A 20,942-nucleotide genomic window follows, 5' to 3' on the forward strand; every position below is an offset into this window, starting at 1 on the left:
CTGTTAGTTCTCAGTTTTATTGTCCTTTCTAAGAGCAACTGAGCAGTCACTGTTGTCTCCATTTAAATAAAACAACTCAGAGTTGAAATATATATATATAGATATATATAAGCATTTTTTTCTTAAATAACATATTTACATCTAATAGAAAATATAACTCTAGAGATAATCTTTCCAACGAAATGTAAGACGAGGAGGAAAAAAAAAAAGAATGAGTTAATGAATTTAGGACAGTTTCTAAATCCTCTCCAGGACAACAAAAAAAAAAGAAAAACAAAACAAAACAAAACAAGAGGCCCACCAAGCTCTAACCAAGCTTTTGTCTGGATCTGACCGAAGAAAACCCCAGCACCACCTCCAACAAACTCATCGCTTCTCTTTAAAGAATCCTTGGTCCGTGCTGCTCTCCTTGATGGTGACGGTCAAAAAGTTAGAGGTCACATCAGTTACCACCACCTTCTCCAGGTTGTTGAGAGAGGGGCTCCAGGACTCCTCCTCGGGGTCCCCCAGGATCCTGGAGACGGGGATCCTGGCGATGAGGGAGGGCCGCCCCGCCTGGCCCCCCACACCATCGCGGTACAGGCTGCCCACAGCGCCCGGGCTCACCGTGCTGTGCAGGAGCTTGGGCCCGCCGGGGTCCAGCCCCCCCTGCCCCTTGGGGTCCAGAAAGTCTGCCCGGTGCTTGGCCAGCCGGGGCGGGTAGGTCTCGGCCGCTCCCAGCTTGGCACCCACCTCGGCTCGGTTCGGGCCGGGCAGGGCGCCGGGGAGGTCGGGGTCCTGCCGCCTGGCCAGCTGGATGACGCTGTGTCCCGAGCCGAACTTGGCCGCCCCCGCCGCCGCCTCCTCCATCTTCCTGGCCTTCAGGTAGTCCCCCATCTTGTCCCCCGGGTCCCCCAGTTTCCTCTTGGAGGCATCCAGAGTCTCCGCCAGGTCCTTGTAAAGCTCCTTCCTTGGCTTCGGGCCTCTCTTTTTGGGGGTCTCCCCGGGCTTCTCCTCCACGCGGATCACCCGGTCCCGGATGCTGTCTCCCTTGGGGGTGCTGGTGCTGGAGCTGCCCTGGGGAGCCAGGGCTATGTTTCTCAGTCCTTCCCTAGCCCGGGACGTGGAGCCCAGCTCCTGGGGGGACCTGCCGGGATACGGCACCCGGATCCCCCTGGAAGAGTCACTGCGGAATTCGTAGGTTTTGGCTTTTGCTTTTGCCTGGGCCTGCAAAGAAGATAAATCAACCAGTGACTTTATTATCCTGCCATCCGGCTGCATAATTACAACTTACGAGACAAGAGGCCGCCTTTGCAAGGAGCATCCTCCACGGGGGCCGGAGAGGGACCTGCTCCCCGCTGCAGCACGCAGCCCTGGCCGGTACCAGCGCGCGCGGGGCTCCCGCCTCCTTACCTTTAGCAGGAAGGTTTTGGGTTTGGGGCCTCGCTTTTTGGGCCCGTATAGCTCCATTTCTCGCTCCCTAGAGGTGTTAAAAAAACCAAAGCTTCAATTCAGCATAGCTACAAGACAGTAACATATTTACAAGCGCAAGGGCTGCGGCTAGCAAAGGCCTTGTACCTTTCCTCAAAGGCTGCGAGCAGCCGGGCATCCAGGATGTTTTCCTCGGGTTCCCAAGTGCTGTATCTGGGGGGGGACAGAGGGAGGGAACAGCGTGAGGAGCCAAAAAAAGAAAAAAATAAATAAAATAAAAAACAGGGGGCATAAAGGAAGGGACCCAAGTTTCCTTTCTACTACAATGGGAGAGCGGGGCTGCAGCGAGCCACCTCCTCGCAGCTCCCCACTGCAGAACCCCCCCGGACAAACGGCCGACTTACTTCTGAGACCAGCCCTTCCATTTTACGAGATATTCCATGCGCCCCTGCAGATGCAAAGAGAAAAATAAATATGCATGGAGGGAAACCGCGATAAACGCCCGCAACAAAGATACACCCGCAATTCCACGCGTGAGACAAACGCGCGCCCGCGGCGCGTGTCAAAAACACGCGGGGGGAGGGAGAGAGGGAGGGAGGGAGAGAGCGAGCGCGGAGGGGGGGGTGTGCAACAACAACAAAAAAAAATAATGATGATTAAAAAAAAAATCCGCAGGGGGTGCGCAGGCGGGCAGGCAGCGGCGGAGCACGCCCGCCCCGCCGGCGGGGAGCGCCCGGGCATGCGGCGGGGAGAAAGAGCCGCCCCCAACGGGCGCCCAGCCGCAACCGGGCCGGGGCCGGCGGGGCCGCCGCAGCGGCGGGGCCGGGGGGCCGGCAGGGCGGCGGGGCCGGGGGGCCGGAGGGGCGCGGGGGGGCACCTACTTTGCGGATGCGGCGCTTGAGCAGGGCCTCGGCCGCGAAGACGCGCTCCCCGACGGCCGAGAGCTCCATGTTTACGCGGCCGCTCGCAGCACACAGGCAGCCGCCAGCGCAGCCCAGACCATAATACTCCGCCCGCTGACGTCAGCGCCGCGGCCCCCCCCCCCGCCCGCCCCCCCCCGCACTTGTTGCTGGCGGAGCCGGGTGGAATATTCCGCCCGCGCCGCATTGGCCCGCGCCGCCGCCCCGCCCCCCGACGTGCGCCGCGTCCCGATGAGCGCGGGGCGGGGCCGACGGCGGGGGCAGCGCGGGGAGGGCGGGATGCCACGCCCCGCCACGCCCTCCACGCCACGCCCCGCTCCGGGGGGGGGCCGCCCCGGTGTTGGGGGGGGCGCGGCGGAGGGAGGGGGGGAGCGGAGCACAAAGGAGCCCCGGGAGCGCCGCCACCGCCTCCCTCAGCCCCAGGGCCGGGCCGGGCCGGGCCCCCGCCGGCACCTGGACGGGGCGGCCCGGGGGGCCGCGGGCAGTGCCCCGGTGCTCTGCGGCCCGGCCCGGCGGCCGGTGCTCGGACAAAGGGAAGGGTGTCAGAGGCGGGAGCGCTCACGCACAAAACCGCCCCGACCACGGTGGGTCAGCACCACCGCCGCGGTTGTGACGACCGTCCACAGACACACGCGTGCCCGAGGGCCTCCTGCGGGGGTGCGGATCCTGCCCGGCGGCGCGCGCGGCACCGCCAGAGCGGAGCTCAGCGGCCTCCAGTTCCCCCGCGCCGGCAGCCCCCGGCTCCGTTCTCCGGGGGGCGCAGGGGCGGCCCCACGCGGGATTTGGTCCCTCCCCCCCCGCGTTGCCTGTCAGTAAAGTGGCGAGTGTGGCACTGCGGGGCTGCCAGCCGGTACCGAGACCCCCCCCGCGCCCCCTCCCCGGCTCTGCCGCTCGCCACTCCGCACTGCGTCCCGCCCGGGAGCTGACGCCTTCTCCCGCCGCGAGTCCGTCCCCGAGGCGGCCACGGGAGACCGAGACACACGGGTCCAGCCTCCGTGGGCCCCGAGATGCAAAGCGACCGGTCTCCCGCCCGCAGCCGGGCGAGGTCCCAAACAGGCCCCCCGGGGCCGTCGTGGGGGGGCCGTCGTGGGGAGGCTGCGAGGGGGCCCGGCAGTGCTTCGGCCCCGTCCCGCGGAGTGAAGCCGTTCCCGAGCCCGGGGGCAGCAGCGCCTGGCCCGGGGCTGCCCCGCGAGTGGGACCCGCGGCACCACGGCCCAGTGCTGAGTGGGCTTCTGCGGCCCCGTCCACGCGCGACGAGGCCAGGCGAGGCCTCTCGTGGACCTGCCCCCCGCCCCGCCTGCCGCTCTCCTCCGCTACGGAGCGCGAAGCCGAAGGGGAGCGGGCCTCGGCGGCCGCCGCGCTCACGCGTGGGAGACCCCACGGTGGGCGTGGCCCCGAGGATACGGCTGCGCCTCCTCTCCGGTGAATGTGACCGCGGCTGCCTCGCCCCGGGGCTCCGGTCTGGCCGCCGGGGGGGGAGCGCCGGGTCACGCGTGGCGGGGACGGCGAGGCCAGCGTGGCTGCGGGACCGCCTCCCCCGTGCGCCTGCTCGGTGCAGGGGCTACGAGGCAGTTGCCTTCCCCCGGCCTGGGGCGCTGGCCGGGGGGAGCCACGGGCCCCGGGGTGCGCCGGGACCGGCCGCGGGGACCGGAGGGCACTGGCGCTGTCCACGTCCCTGGGATCGTTTTCTCCCGGGGCTCCTGCCTGCCGCCACCCGGGCGGGCAGGGACTTCCAAGTGGGACCACGGGGGCAACGGCTCCTCTGAGGTGGAGGGGACACGGGTGGGGAGCCTGGGCCCCCGGGGGCTGGAGGCCCACGGCCCCACGGGGGACTCGCGGGGCGTGTGGGTCGGGTCTCAGCGAGCAGAGCCTTCCTCCCGCCGCCGCTGGCCGAGGTGAAACCGCGTTTACGAGAGGAGGCGGGAAATTTCCACCCCGCGGCTCCCGTGGGCTTCCAGCCCCACACCTCCATCGCCGCGGATTTTGCGCGGCGTGCCCGGCACGGCGCGGAGCGCGGCGCTGGTGCGGAGGGGTCGAGAGGAGGGAGCGCACTCCCCGCGCCCTCCCGGCCCCCGGCGACCGGCGTCCCGGAGAGTTTTTCGTTAATGTCGAATTAATCGTTGTTAATTAAGGCAGGTCGCGGGGCGGCTCGTGAATTGGCGTGGACGCGACGGCCCGGATCCCGCTCCCGGGAAGATGCCGCGCAGAAGAGAGACCCGAGGGCAGTAACGCCCGGCCCAGGGGGGTGCGGGGCGGGAGGGGGCGGGCGGATCGTCCTCCCGGGCCGGTCGGTGCCACCGCCCCCGCCTCGCTCTGCTGCTCGGGGCTCCCGGGGCAGCGCCGGGGCCGGCGCAGCGGGGCCCAAGCGGACCCTTCCCCGTGGCCGCGGGGGTGCTGCAGCTCGGGAAAACGGGTGTTTGCCCCGCACCTCCGCTGCCGGTGTCCCCGGTGCAGGTGGGAAGCAAGGTCCCGGAGCCAACCCTCCCCGCACCGATGCCGCACGGGAGCCTTGAGGGCCCGGGGAGCTCCCGGTTAAGCAGCCGCCTCTGCCTCGTCGCTTGCGCGGAGCTACGCGGCTCCGCGGAGCCCCACAGCCACGCGTGGGGGCGGAGAGGGGAGAGAGGCCGTGGCTCTAGCTGCCTCCCGCGCGGGCATCAGCGGAGGGAATCGCTCCATCCCCCGCGGGACCCGCGCGGGGAGGGGCTCGGTCCCCGGTTGCGGTGCGGGGGGGCAGGGAGAAGGCGAGACGCAAACGAGAACGGCGCGGGGAAAGCAGCGGGGAGCCACCGCCGCTGCGTGGGGGTCCGGCCGGAGCCCCCGGGCCGTGGGCGAGCCAGGGCCGGGGCTGCGGCCGCTCGTGGGGGTCTTGGCCCGGAAGGAGAAGCGGGACGGAGCCGCCCCGGCGCCGCGGGACGAGACAGCGGCGGGCGGGACCGTCCTCGGCTCTCCCGGGCAGTTCCTCCCGCTGCCGGAGGGGGCTCGGGGACCCCCTCGCCCGGGGCCGGCGGCGCTGCCGGGGCCCCTCCCGCCCGGCCGGGCCACCGGGAGCAGGAGCGGAGCCCGGGCACGGGCCGCCCTCCACGCTCCCGAGGTCAACGGCAGAAGCTGCCTGGGCGCCCCACGGGCTCTCGGCCGGGGGCGGCCGCTCGCCTCGCACCCCCTCCGCCCTCGCGGGCCCGGGCCGGCCCCGGCCCTGCCGCGGGCTCCCGGGGCTCAGCGCGGACTCGGGGACGGCTCCGGCCCGGCGCGGGCGTGTGCCACCGCGGCAAACCCCGTTTCCGCCCATTTGACCCCAAATCCGCCCCTCGGCCGCCGGATCTCCGCTCCCCCAGCCCGGACTCGTGCGATGAGCTCCTCGGGGCTCAGCGGGCCGCCGCGGGACTGAGTGCCTGGCTCCCTCCTCGTTTCTCGCTGTGCGGGGTCTTCCACGGCTGCGAGCTTTGCAACGAAACCGGAGGGCTACTGCCTCTGCCGGGACCGCGCGTGGCGGCGGCGGGGCGAACACGCGTGTCTGAGCGCGGCTGAGTCGGGGGCGGCGGCGGGGCGGGAACGAGCTGGCTCCTACCCAACCGCCGGCACGATCGATCCCCGCGCCGCAGCCGGGCTCTTTCCCGCGGCTTCCCGTGCGCTCTGGCGACCGAGCTGCTCCACCCCGCGGACACCCACTCCCGGGGCGGCTAGGATCTAGCCCAGCTCCCGGTCCGGCCCGGTTCCCCGGGCGACCGAGGCTGCCGGTGCCGGTCGGAGACCCGACTACGCCACGGTCGCGCTCCCCCGCGTCCCCTTCTCTTGGGTGGCCCGAGCATGGCCCCAACGCTGAGACCGCGGGGGAAAGCGGGGGCAGAGCAAGTCGCCCCCACCCCGGCAGAGCCCCAGCGCCTGCGAGTCCCCGAACCGACCCTGCCGCCGGGCCGGACTTTATGTCCCGGGATAGGCGTCCTGCAGCCCGGCCGGGCCGTGCGTACGGCAGGGCAGAGTGCGCCCCCGAGCCCCATTCCACGCGAGCTCTCTGCGTTCGTGGACACACGCCCCCCCAGCACCCTCGGGGCGGCCGGCCCTGGGTTCCCGCCCCGCCGCTCGGTTCGGCTCCGGGCTTCTCCCGGCCCGGTCCTATTCCCGAGCCGGGCGGGAAAACGATTCCCTCCACCAGCGGCTGAACGGAGCCGGGACGAGCCTCGGGGCAAATTCACGCCCCCCCGCGCCCGTGCTGGGCTGTCCCGGCGGGGCGGGCGCGGACCCGGGGACCCCGCGGCACCGCCGGCCCCCGGCGGTCCCCGGCCCTGCCCCAGGCTGGGGAGCAGCCCGCCCCGGCACGCTGCCTTTTCGTTTCCGAGCAGCTCGGGGCGAAGCGGGGAGGCAGCGACCGGCCCCGAGCTGCGGCACCTGCACTCCACGCGGGAGGGGGCGGCCGGGGCAGGACCTGCCCCCCCGGGACCGAGGGCGGGCCCAGAGACGGGGCCATACACGAAGCTGCGGTCACACGTGGGCTCGCTGCTGGCGGGACGGGGCCGCCCGCGTTTCCCATCTCTTTCCCCCGGGATACCGCGCTACCGTGCGCCCTGACCCCCGGCATCCCCCGGTGCCGCCAAGGCTGCTATCCGGAGCGCGGGGGCCCCCGGTCCGGGGAGGGGAGATCTCAGGGGGTGCCCGGGCAGCGGTGCCGCCGCGGGGCCGCCCCTTCCCACTCCCCGCAGCCCAGGAATTCCCGTGCGAAGAAGTTTTCGTGTCGAGGTGTTTGACATCGAATTCAGGCCGGGGCAGGGCTTCCCCGGCGGCTCCGGAGGCGGGGGGAGGCAGCGTGTCCCGGTGGGCACGGCTCAGGCCCGGCGGCCCCCCGGGAGGACACCGGGCACGGCTGCTGCCCCTTCCCCTGGGACCGGGGGCAGCGAGAAGGGGAGGGTGCGGGCAGGGTGTGCCGGGCGGGCAGCTGGGACAGGCAGGACCGGGGGGGTCCCCCAGGGCAGGCAGCCCCCCTCAGCACGGCTGCCGGGCACCGCTCTGCGGGGGTGCGGAGCGGTCCGCGCTTCCCCCGCTCGCCGGGGGCCGGGAGGGCGCGGGGGTGCGCTCTCCCCGCCCGTCCCCGCCGCCGCCCTCCGCCCGTCCCGGAGCCTTCCCCCCGTCTTCCTCCGGCGCCGGCCGAGGCCCCCGCCGTCCTCACTCCGCCGGGGCTTGGGATGGAGCCGCCGCGACAGGATCCGTCCCGTGCGGGACACGCTCCGCGGAGCCTCCGCGTCGGGGGATCCCGCCCCCGGGCTGCGCTGGCGGGACCACGCCGAGCACCTCGGCTCGGGCCGGGGCTGTGGGTCCTGGGCAGGACCGCTTCTCTCGGTCCCGTTGGTCGTTATCCCCCGGTCACCAGGGCCTTGGCCAGCCGGTGCAGCTCACCGCCGCGGCCGCCCCCTCCCCGGCCCCACCGCCGCCCCGGGACCGAGCCGAGCATCCTCCCCGGGGCAGCCGGGCCGGGGACGACGGTGCTCAAGAACAGCAGCGGTCGCGCCGACCGGGGCGGCCGAGCATCGTCTGCCGCTCCCCGGCCCGGCCCGGTTCGGCCCCCGGGGGTGGGCGCGGAGAGCGGCGGGCGCGGCGGCGGCGCGGCCCGGGCTCGTCCCCAGGGTGCCGCAGGGAAAGGCGACGCTTCCCGGCGCGGCCCCGCCGGCCCGATTAATTCCAGGTGCTTTCCATAGGTGGCACCGTCCTACTGGAAATAGCGGCTGCGGCCGCCGCGCAGCCGGCGGCGCTCCTGCCACCCCCGGGGGGCACTGCCGCCCCCTCCGCCCCGCGGAGCCCCTCCGCACCGCGGGCTGCAGCAGGGCGAAGCGCCCGCAGCAGGCCCCGGGAGCTGTACCAGGCCCCGCGGCCCCGGGGCGGGGCGGGGGGGGGGTGTCTTCCCTCTGCGGTCCCCACGGGGGAGAGCTATCACCGGCCGGAGGAGAGTCGGAGAGTCTCCCGCGTCGGTACTGCGGGACGGTTCCCACGCGTGTCCCCGCAGCCACTAGTGCACTCTCCCAGCGGGGCCCGTGGGGGCGGCGTGCCCCGAGCACACCCCTGCTCCGGCGAGGCTGAGCGGGGGGGGGTCCCTGCCCGGCTGTCTCTGCGGGGAGCGCCCACGGGGAGTCCTGAGCGCCCACGGCAAAGCACCGACTCCCCGTTTCCAGGCATGCCGACACGCACCGAGAGCCGCTCGTCTCCCCCGGCCTCGGGGCCGCCCTCCTGCAGCCGCGCTGCTCCGCGCCGCGGGTCGCACCGAAGCCCCGTGCGAGGAAAGCGCCGCTCCGGGGGGCGAGGCGGGGGGGCCGCCGCTTTATCGGCCCGCTCCAGCCTGCGAGCGCTCTGCACAAAAGACCTTTTGTTTCCGGGGTTTCTGAATTTGCTGATTATTTGTAGGAACATAAATACGAGTTGTTTGCTGAGGGGGGCGAAGGAGGAACCGACCCGAGCGCTGCGCTGGGCGAGGAAACCTGACCGTTTCGGGTTCGACCCCCCCACCCCGTCTAACCGGCGCGGTCCCTTCCGCCCCCGCTGCTGCCCACGTCGGTGCCGCGCCGCTCGTCCCGCAAGGACGGCAGAAGGACGAATCTGCTCCCTCGAGGCTCCAGCTGCAGCGGCCACGGAAGCGCCACGAGTGGACAGGGACCACCCGACGGCCCCGCCGGGGCAGGCCGGACCGCCGTTCTCGGCCCAGCGGCGCCGGTCCCGCCGGGGCAAATCTCAGCCGGGATGTGACAGAAACACGGGGTGCGACTGGAACGGCCCGGCCCTGCCCCTACCCCTGTCCGAGCCCCTGCGCCGCTGCCGTCCCTGCCCGTCCCTGCCCGTCCCCGCCCGCCCGCGCGCGGCCCCACCACTCCGCTTTTAACAAAAGCAATTAGAGGTGAAGCGCGGTCCATTTGCATTCCACTTAATGACCGCCGGCGGCTTCTCCCGGGCGGGGGGGTGGCATGTGCGGCGGGGCCCGGCCCGGTCTCCGGCCCCGTCCCCCGCCCGCCCCGGCCCCCCGCCCCCCGCCCCGCCCGCCCCGTCCCACCGCCCTGGCCCCGCCCACTCCGCACAAGGTAGATGCTGTATTTAGGTTCATGCCCTTATATGGCGATGAGCGCGGCGCCCCGCGGACGGCGCGCACCATATAAGGAAGCGGTGCCAGAGCCCGGGGTGAGCTGGTGAGCGCTCATTGGCCCGTCGGTATCGCAGCAACCGGCTCTCACGAGTGGAACGGCCCCGCGCCCCCCCCGCCCCCCCGCGGGGCCGGGACCGCCCGGGGGCGTGGAGGCGGAGCTGACACCCCCCGCTCCCACGGGTGACCCTCGACGGGACCCCCCCCCAGTGTGCCCGCCCCCCGGGACCCCCCGCCCCGCCCGACTCCCGGTGCCTCCTCGCTGCCCCTTCCCGCCCCGGGGGTCCCAGCCGGGCCGCCCCGCCGCAGTCTGCGGGAGGAGGGGTAGCAGCGCCGTCTTCCGTGGGCACCGACGGCACCGCGGGAGCCCACGGCTCTCCCGAAGTGCCCTGTCCCGGTGCCCGCAAGGTCACGGAGGAGACCGTGTCCGTTCCACTCGCAGAGGAGCGCCCGGCGGGGAAGGGGCGGCGGCGTGGCGGGCGGGTCCCAGCGGGGCCGCGGGCCAGGAAAGACGGCGGGACGGCGTGGGCCCCTGCTCCGCTCCGCCGAACGGCGACATGGGACCATGCGTGGGCAGGGGGAGCGGGGAGCCGCGGCGCTGCGCGGACACGGGTGACCCCGATGCGGGGCACACAAACCGGGGGGCTTCGCTGTGCTTGCCGCACCCCGGCGGCGGGCAACCCCGCGCGGGGCCGGGCCCTCTCCTCCTCCCGCAGAGGTGCGTGGACGGGGGCGGCTGCGCCGTGCAGGGGCTTCCCGGGAGGCAGCGGCGTCCTTCGCACCATGCGTGGTGCGGGCTGCGCGCACCCCCGGCGCGGCAAAGCGCCTGCCCGTGTCCAGCCGCCACGGTGCGGACCGGCAGCGACAGCCCGCCCCGAGCCCCCGCGGCCGCTCTACCGTGGGGAATTATCACCCCAGCCCGGCTCCCACACTCGCATTTTTGGGACGGCCCCTCGCCCGGCGGACACCCGCGAAAACCACCGGCGGCGAGCGAACCTCTGGCTGTGCGAGGCAGAGGCAGCGCAGGCACCAGCCGCGCACCCACGCGTGCCCGCTCCGGCCCCGCGGGCAGGCGCCGGGGGGCCGCCGCCGTGGCGGGCGGAGGACGGCGACACAGCGCGGTGCCGCGGTGGCGAGTTTTCGTTGCGGCTTCGCCGAAGAGCCGGTGCCGTGGCCGAGCCGCGTCCCCCCGCCCGCGCTCCCGCTCCGGTTTTATTTATTTATTTTTATTTTTATTTTATTTTACACCGGGCGCTGCGGCGGCGGGCCGCGGGGCACCTCCGGCGAGGCGGGCTCCAGGGGGTGACCGGCCCGCCCCTCCGCCGCGCCGCCCCCGGGCTCGGAGCCGCCCCTGCCCTCCGCCTCGGCGGGGACCGGGCGGGGGCTGCCGGCACGTGCCGTCCCGGCGCCGCGGCGGACCGGGGCGCGATAGGGGCGGGCGGCCCCGCGCCCCCCGCCGCGCCGCAGGTGAGGCCCCGCCGGGGAGTCTCCGTGCCGGCCGCCGGGCCCCGCCGCCCCGCGGGTTCTGCTCCGGTCCCGCCACTCCGCGGGGCCCTCCGGCCGCCCCCCGCGCCGCCTGCGCCGGGGCTCCCCGGGGGGGGGCCGCGGCCGGCGGGGAGGGCTGCGCTGCCTCCTTGCAGTGTCCCCCCCCTCCCCGTAGCAGGATTCAGCGGGCTCCGCCGAGCAGCCATTTTCTGCAGCTGCGTCTCCACCGGAGCTCTGCCGGGCGGCGAGGCCGGGCGGCGGTACAGCCCGGGGGTGGCCCCCCGCCCCGCTGCCTGCCGCCGGCACGGAGGCCCCGAGCCCGGCCGGGCGGTGCCGGGGGGCCGGTCGGGTTGCGCTGCAGGGCTCGCCGTGACAATCCCACCCTTTCCCCGCCATTTTGTTACCGTGCTGGCGTTTTCCCAAAGCAGAGACAGAGCGGGAGCCTTGGGAACGGGCCCCCGTTGGGCCGGGGCGGGCGGCCCCCCCGGCCCGGGGCCCCGCTCCCCTTCGCCCCCGCGGCGCCACACCTGGCAGCGTGGCAGGTCCCGGGACGCCCGGCCGCCGCCGGGTCCTTCCCACCGTGATCGCCCCGCTCCCCTTCGCGTCCCGAGCACGCAGCAGCCGCAGGTCGTGGCTGTCTGGGTCCGCGCAGGACCCAGTCACGCGCGGCTGGCACCGGTCTACGGGCCGCTGTCCCTCAGGCGAGGGAGCCCGGAGCGCGGTCACCAGCCTCCCTTCCCGATGGGCCGGGGACGCGGCGCTGGTCGCTTCCCTCCGCCCGCCACACGGGCAGCACAAGTGCCCCGACGGCCGGGGGACCGTCCCGTCGGGGAGGGTCCGCCCCGGGGCCCGGCCGCCCGGTACAGCGCCCCTCAACCCTGCCCGGTCCCGGTGGCGGTACCGGCTCCCGGCGGGACCAGCCCAAACTCCCTCGCGGGAAGCCCGTTGGGTCGGCGCCGGGCAGTGCGTGGCCCACGCGAGGCCGGGCGGCCCGGAGGAGCGGACAGCACGGCCAGCCCGGCGGGGAGGGCGGCGCGGGGCAGAGAGGCGGCCGGGACGAGCCGCGGGGTCCTGATGGGGGTGCGGGGCCGGGCGGGCAGGACGGCGGATGCCCCGACGGGGCGGGCCGGTCCCTCCACCCGCGCGGGGGTTGATGAACGCCGGCGACAGACACCAACCAGGGGACACAGTGGGGTGGCTGCGTGTCCCCCCGCCCCACGGCTGCATTCCCGGGCGGAGGGGCGGGGGGGGCTCGGCTATGGCACGATGCGGAAGACCCAAGCGTGGCGGCGGCAGATGCCCCGTGCAGGCGGGAGCGGAGCGCGGCGGGGCCGGTGCGTGCCCCGGGCCGGGCCTCCGGAGCCGAGCGGCGGCGGAGGGAGGAGAAGGAAGCGGGGAAGGAGGGGGCTCTTGCAGTGCTGCAATGCAGCGCCGCGCCGAGAGCCGAGCCCGCCGGCCCGGCAGCGCTCCGCCGCCCCGCCGCTGCTGCAATGCAGGTGCGCGCCGCGCTGCGCCGCGCCGGGCCGGGCGGAACCGGGCCGAACCGGGCCGGGCATCCCCTGCCCCGCCGGGCCGCCACCCGTCCCAACCGGGCCAGGCTTCGGCTCTCCCCCGCTTTCTCGCCCCCGTTTCGTTTTCCTGCCCCTCCTGTCGGGACCGCGGGACGTTTCCTCCCGGCGTCCCCGGGACCCCCCGCCCGCCCTGCCGAGGGAAGGGCCTCATCCTTCCCCCGGCGCTGGACGTCCGCGGCCACGCCAGCAGTCACCCCGGCCTTCCCAACTCCCCGGCTTCTCGCTGCGGCTCCCCCCGACGCCGGGACCACTGCGAAGCTCCCGGTGCTGCACCGACTCGGTGTGGGTCCCCGGTCTCTGCCCTGATCCGCTCCAGCTTCTCCTGGGGGAAACTCCCCCCTCCCCACAGTACCTCCGGGCTGCCCCCCGGGTCCCCCACCCTTGTCGTCGTATGAGCCGGTGCTTCGCCCAGTCCCCGCTCTCCCCTCCCCGCGGTCCCGCTGCAAACAGCGCTGCGTGTCCCACGCGGGACCCCGGGCGGGGGGCTCCCACCTACGCCCCGCTTCCCCGCGGCTGGCATTTGACACTTGGACACGCACCGCGGGGACACGCAGCGCCGCGGCCGCGTGTGGGAGCACCCGGGAAGGGGGAGCCCCGCGCCGCAGCCGCCTGCCCCGCACCTCGCTCCGCCAAGGCTGCCCCGCCGGCCGACACCCGGGGGTGCCGGTGTGCGGTGGTGTGCGGGCACGGCTGCCAGTGAAACACCCGGGTGGAGAGAGGGAATTAATCTTTTAAAAGTCACAGCTGATAAAGATGCAAACTCAGCGGGGCAAGGCGGATCACAGGAGTGCATCAAATATCGGGGTGCGGGGGGGCGTTTTAAGACGGGGGGACACAGTAATCACCGTCCCTGTCCCACAGGCTGTGGATTACATCCCTTGCATTTTTGAATCCTGCCGTAGCAGCCTGGGGCTGAACAGCAGCAAACCCCAGAGCGATGCCAAGCCGCCCCGACTTTTGCCCTCCCACCTAGATTTTTTTCTGACGCGGTGAAAATGGCACCGCATTCCTGCTACCGCTGGTGCGGACTTCAGCCGCTGGATCCTGTTGTGTCTTCATTTACTAGATGAAAGCGCAGCTGAGTCGCTGAATTTCTTCCCTGAGTAGAGGTTTACAGGCTGATCAAAATGTCCTTATCCTTCCCGTTGAGACGCCAAGCAGCCCCTCCGCCTCCGGCTCCCCGGGCTCTCCACGCCCCACGGCATCCCCCTGCCTCTTTTCCGACTCCTCTCCAATATTTCAGTGTCTCTTTTGAGCTACCGGAGACTGTGTTACACGCGAAAGCGGGCTCACCAGTGCCACACACCGAGGCAGTACCGCCAGCCCGCTCTGCCTTGAATTTCCTCTGCAAATCCGGGGAATCCTCCTCCTTGGCGGAGCTGCCCCTGCCCCTGGCCCTGCCCCTGCCCCCGGCCGCCCGTCTGACACAGCTCCGGCGGGGCCGGGAGGGCGCCTGTAAGCGATGGCCCTTGCCCCGCAGGTTTGTATTTGAGCAGGCTGCTCCCCGAAGAGTGATGGATGCGGGTACAGAGCGATCTCTGACCGCAAATCCCGCACCGGTGCTGGCGGGGAAGCAGCTCCCGGCCGGCACTCCCGGCTCCCGAGCAGGTTCAGCCCTTCGCTCCTGCTGCCTGTGGTCCCTCTCCGGGAAAAGGGCGGAGGGGAGCACTGTGGGAGCCCACCCCTCACCGGCGGGGGAACGCGGCCCCCGAAGGGCGGCTGAGCCCCGCAGCCCCGCACCAAACGGCCGCCGGGCTGGTTCCCTGCAATAACCCTCCGGTCATCGCATCCTTTTGTGATCCAGCATCCCACAGGACGCAGTGCCAGACCCTCCTATATAGATTCCCCGTCCCTTGGAAAGCCAGCTCGCACGGAACCGTGCTGAACACCCCGGCTGACCGCCCTCACCAGCCCACCTCCTCCTCGGTGCTGTTATTTACGGCCTCTGTGCCATCCCCCGCCCTGGCGTTGTGCTCTCCAAGCACACGGGATGTTGCACCATGCAGCAAATTCTCTGTTACAGGAATGGAGGTGCACAAGGCAAAGGTAAAATTGCCTTTCCAGGGAAAGAAAAAAAGAGTTAAGTCTGTTAGTCCGAAACTAGAAAAGACAATGCCACGGCCAAGACTTATTTGTCACATACTCAGGCGAGAGATGGAAGGAATTCCTGTGATAATGCTCGTCTCTACTCAGCCGTTGCTGCTGTACCACAAATTGCTGCTTGCAGCACAAACTATGGAAATGTGATACATTAGATTAGACGTCTTCTTGTTGGGTCTCTCTGCCCCGCGTTTGCTAGGAGTTATTTCCGAGTCCTGAGAGTTAAAGGATCTTCAAGAAGCAGAGCATCAAACACTGGAAAAGTGGGTCTGCAGAGGTACAAAAATAAAAAAACATCAGGAAAGCAGATACCGTGGAGCGAATGAAGAATTTTTCAAAGCGGAGAGAGACACCCAGGGAGGGCTCTTCTCACCTCGGGTTAAAAATGGCTCAGGGTCAGGTTGAGCCCTTAAACTCAAGATAAGACATCATTCCACCAGTCAGCCGGGGAGAGTCAAGCACCTCTGGTGTCTGACTACCACATCGTCTTCTCTGCATAACCCACAATGAATCTCCCTGTTTTATCTGTTGCTGGTGAGTTCATGTTGCTGTGAGTTCAGAAGGACCCAGGCGGAGGACGGATAGTGTCACGGCTGGACCCAACGCACGCAGAGGGCAGTGGCTGTAAAATATATTCCTGATGTTAAAATGACAGCCTGGCTTGCACCGCACTGCAAATGGATGGGTACATTCAGGGACAACGTTTCATCCTTCATTTTTCAAACCATGTGGAATTACTAACATATGCGAAAATTAACGTTTGCTAGCATATGTGAAAATTACCATTTCTTTTGTGCCTTGAGATGCTTCAGTGGCTCCCTGATACCGAACAAACCCTCCCTCTCCAAAGCTTGTATTTGGGATTTAAAAGAACCTGACGCTCCTTTTTTTTTTTTTAACCAAAATATAAATTATTTCTTTTCTCAAGTCCCTGCGACTGTGAGCCCTGAGCAGCTCCACGAACAGCGACTCGTGAAGTGCATTCCCCACTACGGCAGCGCTGGAACCGGGCGTCCTCCCCTCGGGAAGCGGGAGATGGAGAAATACCGATGCGGAGACCCAGAAATTCAGTGCCAAGAGAGGGGAAAAAAAACCCCAGACCCGCATCTTCTGAAATCACGATGTCCAGGCTCACACAAAGGGCATTTTCAGGGTTTCCTCGCTGCTCCCCCCCAGCAGCGGGGCCGGCCGGGGGAGCGCTCCCGCCGCTGCCCGCCCCGCCCGGCGCAGCTCGCCCGCCCCCACCGCACAAGTTCTCCCGGTGCAGTTTTGCCTTCCCCTTTCCCAGCATGCCTTTTGGGGGGGGTTAACCCTTGCCGCATGGCAGAGCCCACGCCTGCAGCCGAGCGTGGCCATTTTAGCCCGCGGGCTCGCCTCCCCTCCCCGCTGAGGACAGCTCCGCTCGCCGCCCTCCCGGCTGTTTGCCCCCCAGCCCCAGGGCCAGTTTCTTACCCTCTAAAGCGGCTGGGGACAGATCCTGCCTGGGGGCTGGCATGGCGATGCCCACACGGTGTGACATGGCACTGCCAAGCATCACCCTGCCCGGTCCCACCTGGCCACCCCCGAGCTGGCACTCGCCCCCTGCTCTTGCCCGGCCACCGCCGGCACCGGGTGGGAGGGAGGTGTTGAGTCCAAATTTCCAGCCTGGCCTCTGCTGCTCATGGCTCTCGGAGCAGCTCGTGGTCAGCAATTTTCCATCTTTAGCTTCAGCCGAGAGGTGGCTTTTGAAGTTTGAGTCATCCTGGTTTTCTTATTCTTGTGCTTCGTAAACGAAAGCAATACAGTCCCTGAGCTGCGCATCAGCGAGAGGGGAAAGGGGCAAACCCGAGTGACCCAGGGCCCTTCTACAGGCAAAACGCTGGGTGGGGGCAGGTTGCTCCCTTCGGAAGATCTGGGCCGCGGCTCGTTTCACGGCTGTTACCGAACACCGCCATTCCTTGAGTTGTACATCCTGGTCTCGTCCCCACTAGAGATGAAGCTGGAGCTTACAGGGGCTTCCCAGGAGACTGGGAGATGTGGCTTTACATTGGCACAAGAAGAATTTCTGCTCAGCACAGTCTTTATATCCAACATTAAATACATGTTTGTTAAAGCTTCCATCAGCTCAGACCCTCCATTCAGGCTGCCTGTTAATGCATTTTATAATAATATTAAGCCAGTTTACTTTATTTTCTGTGTCTGTAGTGCTTTTCTGCCCTGGCTGCTATAGCACAACAGCAATATCTCCTAAAGCTTTAGGTCATTTGCTTTCTCACCTCCAACTAAGCACTTCTAACTGAAGCATGCTTATACCACAGAAGCTGCGTCCACACTCGGGCCATGGCAATGTATAAACCCCCTGGAAAATGGGAGTGTGGCCGTACCCCCTTCCCAGTACCTCCCTGGGACAGAGAGGCAGGAACACCGGCTGAGCCCTACCTCAGCGACTTGGCTGGGTCGCGATTTGTCGTCCCAACTGGTGCCAGCGCCGTCCCTTGCAAAAGGGTCCTGGTGTTTGATGGAGATCCTGGAGGGTTTGGCAGTTGGTGATTAAGTTTCCTTCTCTCCCCGCCCTTGAACCCCATGGGCTTGCTATCAGCAGGGTCGGCCAGGGACGGCACACGGCCCGGCGTGCTGAAGTCACGACTCCTGGGATTCAGGGTGCTTCCTGCCAGGCTGCGCTGCGTTGCACAGCGTGTTTTATATGCCTGCTCGTTCGATAAAAATAAATCTTCATGTTTGCAGTTTGCTTTAAACTACATCAAGGTGTCAGCTGAGCTGACGGCTCCCTCTGAGAAATTACTTCAGTAGGTGCCGGCAAATTGCTCCTGGGTGAGCCTGGGGTCTTGCCCTGCGATGAGAGATACTGGCAAGTCCCAGCCCGGGCGGAGGAGATCCCCGCTGCCTTCAGCCCCCACCGGCGCCCACCCCAAACTTTCATCATTACAGAGACACTCATTTCTCTCCTGTTTGCACCCAAAGGTCCGTCATGCAATAACACCCCTGGGACCTCATGCGCTGGCACAGACTCAGCGACGGCTCCTACGAGCAGCTACACCACCAGGACCCTCTCTCCTTCCCGTCCTCCCCCCCAGCTGGCTGCACAGCGCCTGGCCGCAGCCACCACAGCCGCTCTCCCATGTCACCCAACCCCGTCCCCCTCCCCTGTCACTCCCCGCAGCAATCAGGGGGTCCCTCCCCAGGAGTGCAGTGAGGTGGCCCCAGGAGCTGAGCCCCCATCTCCTCCATCCAACATCTTGCTCACACGGCCGTTCTTCCTCGCCACGCTGACGCTGCCCAACGCCGGGCTACGCTGCAGAGCTGTGTTTAAGTCACCATCGCTGGTGTTAGCTGCCTTGTGAACGCGTGAGCTGCTTCGCTTTGCCTTTAACAGGATTCTCCCCAGCTCAGGGTGCAGGCAGGAGCTTTCCTGCGCACAGGGGACCCTCTGGAGCCGCTCGCCGAGGCTCTGGGAGCGCCTGGAGATGGCTGGGCTGTGCCCGGCACTGTGGAGCCTTTTTCCTCTTCTGGTGCAAACGTAAACAGAGCAGTGTCCTTGCGGTCCAGACACAGATCTCGCATGAATCTGGGATGAATCCAAATGATCTTATCTGTGGAGGAGACTGAGGATTTCCTACCGCCAGGCATTTTCGACCGTCCGAACCAGAGGCAGCCCCACGGGATGGGGGAGGCGAGGGAGCTCGGGGCCGGGGCAGAACTGGGGGAAGCCCCCTCGCCGTCCCCCTCACCCAGCTGCCCCGGTTCGGTGGGGGGGGCTGCACCCTGGCCTTGCCCTCCTGCAGCCACTGTCCCAGACAGAGGGACCCCAGCCCCACAGAAAATCCAGCAAACAACCTCGGTGGCAGGCCTCTGCTGCTGGACCAGTCCCATTGGATACAGGTTTAGTTAAAATGGTTTATTGCAGCCAACACGTGCACAGCCGAGCTGTACAGCCCCCGCCGTGCTCAAGGGGACGAGCCTGGAAAAATGCAGCCTGAACAGCGGGCTTCCCCCCCCCGCAACGTGACCATGAATGCTTTACCTTGTTGCTGGCTTCTCCAATGGGGGAGAGGTGCTGAGGCCACCACATTCAGCAAAGTCACACAGTCGGCTCCTGACATCACATAGCGAAATGAGAGAAGAATGGGAAAAATAAAGGAAAAACCCCACAAAATGCATGCAGTGACTGCCTCAGGAGCTGCCCCCACCCACGAATGAGCAAAAGCACCGAGTGCCCTGAATGCCTGGGAAATCCTCCGCTTCCCATCACGTACAGCCACTTACACCTTCGGCCCTTCGCCAGGGAGGAGCTCCTCCAGCATTCCCGGTCTGGACCTGGAAGTCTCCCAGTCCCCACGAGGCTGTTTCTTATTCTGATTCAAAGACGTCAAGTGCATGTCATGTGTTTATTTAACATCCTTCTCCTTAATGGCATCCTCACCCCAGAGAACATCTTCTACCAAGCCCCAGGACCCACCGTGCCGGCTGCCCCTTGGCCGTCACCTGGGGACAGTGTTTCCGTCACCTCCTGTGGTGCCGGGACTGCAGTAACGCCTGCCGAAACCGCACACGGCCATGGCAGTCGCTGGCGATGCAGCTCAGCGAAGGAGGGCCAGTGGCTGGATTCAAACCCCAGTGCTGGTACAGGCACTGGTACCACCACAGCTGGGGAGGGGAGAACCTGAAAGCAGCTTTAGAGCACAAATTTGCAGTCCTTCCTCTCAGTACGGCCATGTATAGATGGATGCATCAGACCCTTTCAGAAGAGCTAAAATACGAACACAAATTCTCCTTTTAAATCAGCAAATGTTTGTCTGGACTAAATCCAAACCAAGCAGAGGGTAATGCATTCCTGGGAAATACATTAAACGTAACGCACACCAGTCTTCCTAATGGAGCGTGGTGACGCTCCATCTCATCCTGGATCACTCTGATAACCATTGGAAGTCATAGTGGACTTCACGTTAATTTGCTCAGTAACAGGCATTTAGGTTTGACGCACTTAATATGGAAAGAGAGCGGTATGAATAAGTAATTCATATCCTAAACAATCTTTCCCAGCCAATTGGCACAAAGCAAGGGGAGGGTGTATCTTTTAAACCAGTAACTACTTATCACACCTTTCACTGCACAGGAAGCTGCTGGAGTTGTGATAAACATGATCAAACTATTAAACTAAGAAATATCTGGCTATGTGGTTTCCGGGAAATGGTGCCTCAAACAAACCACAGCTACTGCCAGCAGAGACAATATTTTAGGTGCTTCTACAGCTCATGGAGCAGCAGTGGGAGTGGGGAAGGGAAGCTCAGAAAGCACACGCTCAGAGGAACCTTGTTACCTTAAAATCGGGCAACATAATACAATCCATTTTTTAAAATGTTAATGAGCTAAGCTCACTGTAAACCTGCAAACAGTTATTAATTGCCAAGAGTCTCACACACCTACAGCCTAGAGAAGGAAACTGCTGACCCGGCTCACGACAGCAGCAGCGATGCTCAGGCTTTGGCCGGGAGCCTGCAAGCGCACGTTTAAAAGACATATCCTACTATTTGTGAGAAACCCTGTTGGTTTCACCTACCTTTGTCTGGCTAAAGAAAAAGTTCTCCTCTTGCAGGCACGCTGCCCCAGAGCGAGCCCGCCTGCCCAGCCCCACTCCTGGACTGGCTCCTGCCGCTGTCTGTCGAGCGGCACTTCCCCTTTCATAAATCACATTTTGCATTCTGAGCATGCGTCTCCTCTTCCATGCCATTTTTGTTTTCAGATAACCATTAGCTTAATTAATCAAGGGAAATGCATCATTTCTGATTGTCTGCTCTGCCAGCTAAGGCTGGGACGGCAGGGAAACGCTTCCCCCCAAACCATCCCCAGGCATCCCCCTGGCACGGACTGGGGCTCACCTGCCCCGGCACCGCTCTCCAGCACCCTCGGCCGCCACTGCCGCTGCCCGTCACTCGCACAGCCCCGGTGACACGTAGAGTTGATTAAAACCCTCTTAAGATTCAGCACAGCTAACAGGCAAAATGTTGATTTTAATCACAGTTCACCTATTTCCACTAGCTCTCCATGCACATACAATCAGATTTTGGGGTCCCCATGCAGGCAGGTGAGAATCACAGGCACTAAACATATTGCACAAGTTTCCATTGGCTTTGGAGCATCAACTGAAACAAGAGATGAACCGAGCTGTCAGTATTACCTCGTCCACACCAAGAAGTTTAACCAAATAGCTGGCATGGATCCAGCTTTCTGGTGTAAGCTCCCAGAAGCCATTCCCACTGTCGCATGAGCACGCTGAGCAGCAGACCCGAGCTACACCAGACCAAAACCAACCTCTGCAACAACGGTGTCCACAGTCGAGATTATTCC

General features: G+C 66.7%; 1 protein-coding gene across 2 annotated transcripts; it reads right to left on the minus strand.

Annotated features, from left to right (window-relative positions):
• CBX8 (chromobox 8) lies at positions 1 to 2,427 on the minus strand. Of its 2 annotated transcripts, none has more exons than XM_075169309.1 (5): positions 2,292 to 2,427; positions 1,815 to 1,858; positions 1,558 to 1,623; positions 1,393 to 1,483; positions 1 to 1,206 (listed from the first exon to the last, which is right to left on the minus strand). In XM_075169309.1, the coding sequence occupies exons 1-5, from the start codon at positions 2,358 to 2,360 to the stop codon at positions 367 to 369; spliced, it is 1,110 nt and encodes a 369-aa protein (XP_075025410.1). In that variant the 5' UTR covers positions 2,361 to 2,427; the 3' UTR covers positions 1 to 366. The 2 variants fall into 2 exon arrangements, with proteins under 2 accessions (XP_075025410.1, XP_075025411.1); XM_075169310.1 differs by having other exon boundaries at positions 6 to 1,206; positions 1,393 to 1,459; positions 2,292 to 2,426.
• Between the last annotated feature and the right edge of the window lie 18,515 nt (positions 2,428 to 20,942).

The sequence above is a fragment of the Calonectris borealis genome, chromosome 20, assembly GCF_964195595.1.
Source record: "Calonectris borealis chromosome 20, bCalBor7.hap1.2, whole genome shotgun sequence".
Lineage (NCBI taxonomy): Eukaryota > Metazoa > Chordata > Aves > Procellariiformes > Procellariidae > Calonectris > Calonectris borealis.

What these genes read in the sequence shown, in the direction of transcription:
- CBX8 (XM_075169309.1), bottom strand. Translation starts at nt 2,360, where the DNA reads ATGGAGCTCTCGGCCGTCGGGGAGCGCGTCTTCGCGGCCGAGGCCCTG. An exon ending in TCAAGCGCCGCATCCGCAAA is followed by an intron (nt 1,859 to 2,291) that starts GTAGGTGCCCCC and finishes TTGCATCTGCAG; the next exon opens with GGGCGCATGGAATATCTCGT. An exon ending in CCAAAACCTTCCTGCTAAAG is followed by an intron (nt 1,207 to 1,392) that starts GTAAGGAGGCGG and finishes TCTTCTTTGCAG; the next exon opens with GCCCAGGCAAAAGCAAAAGC.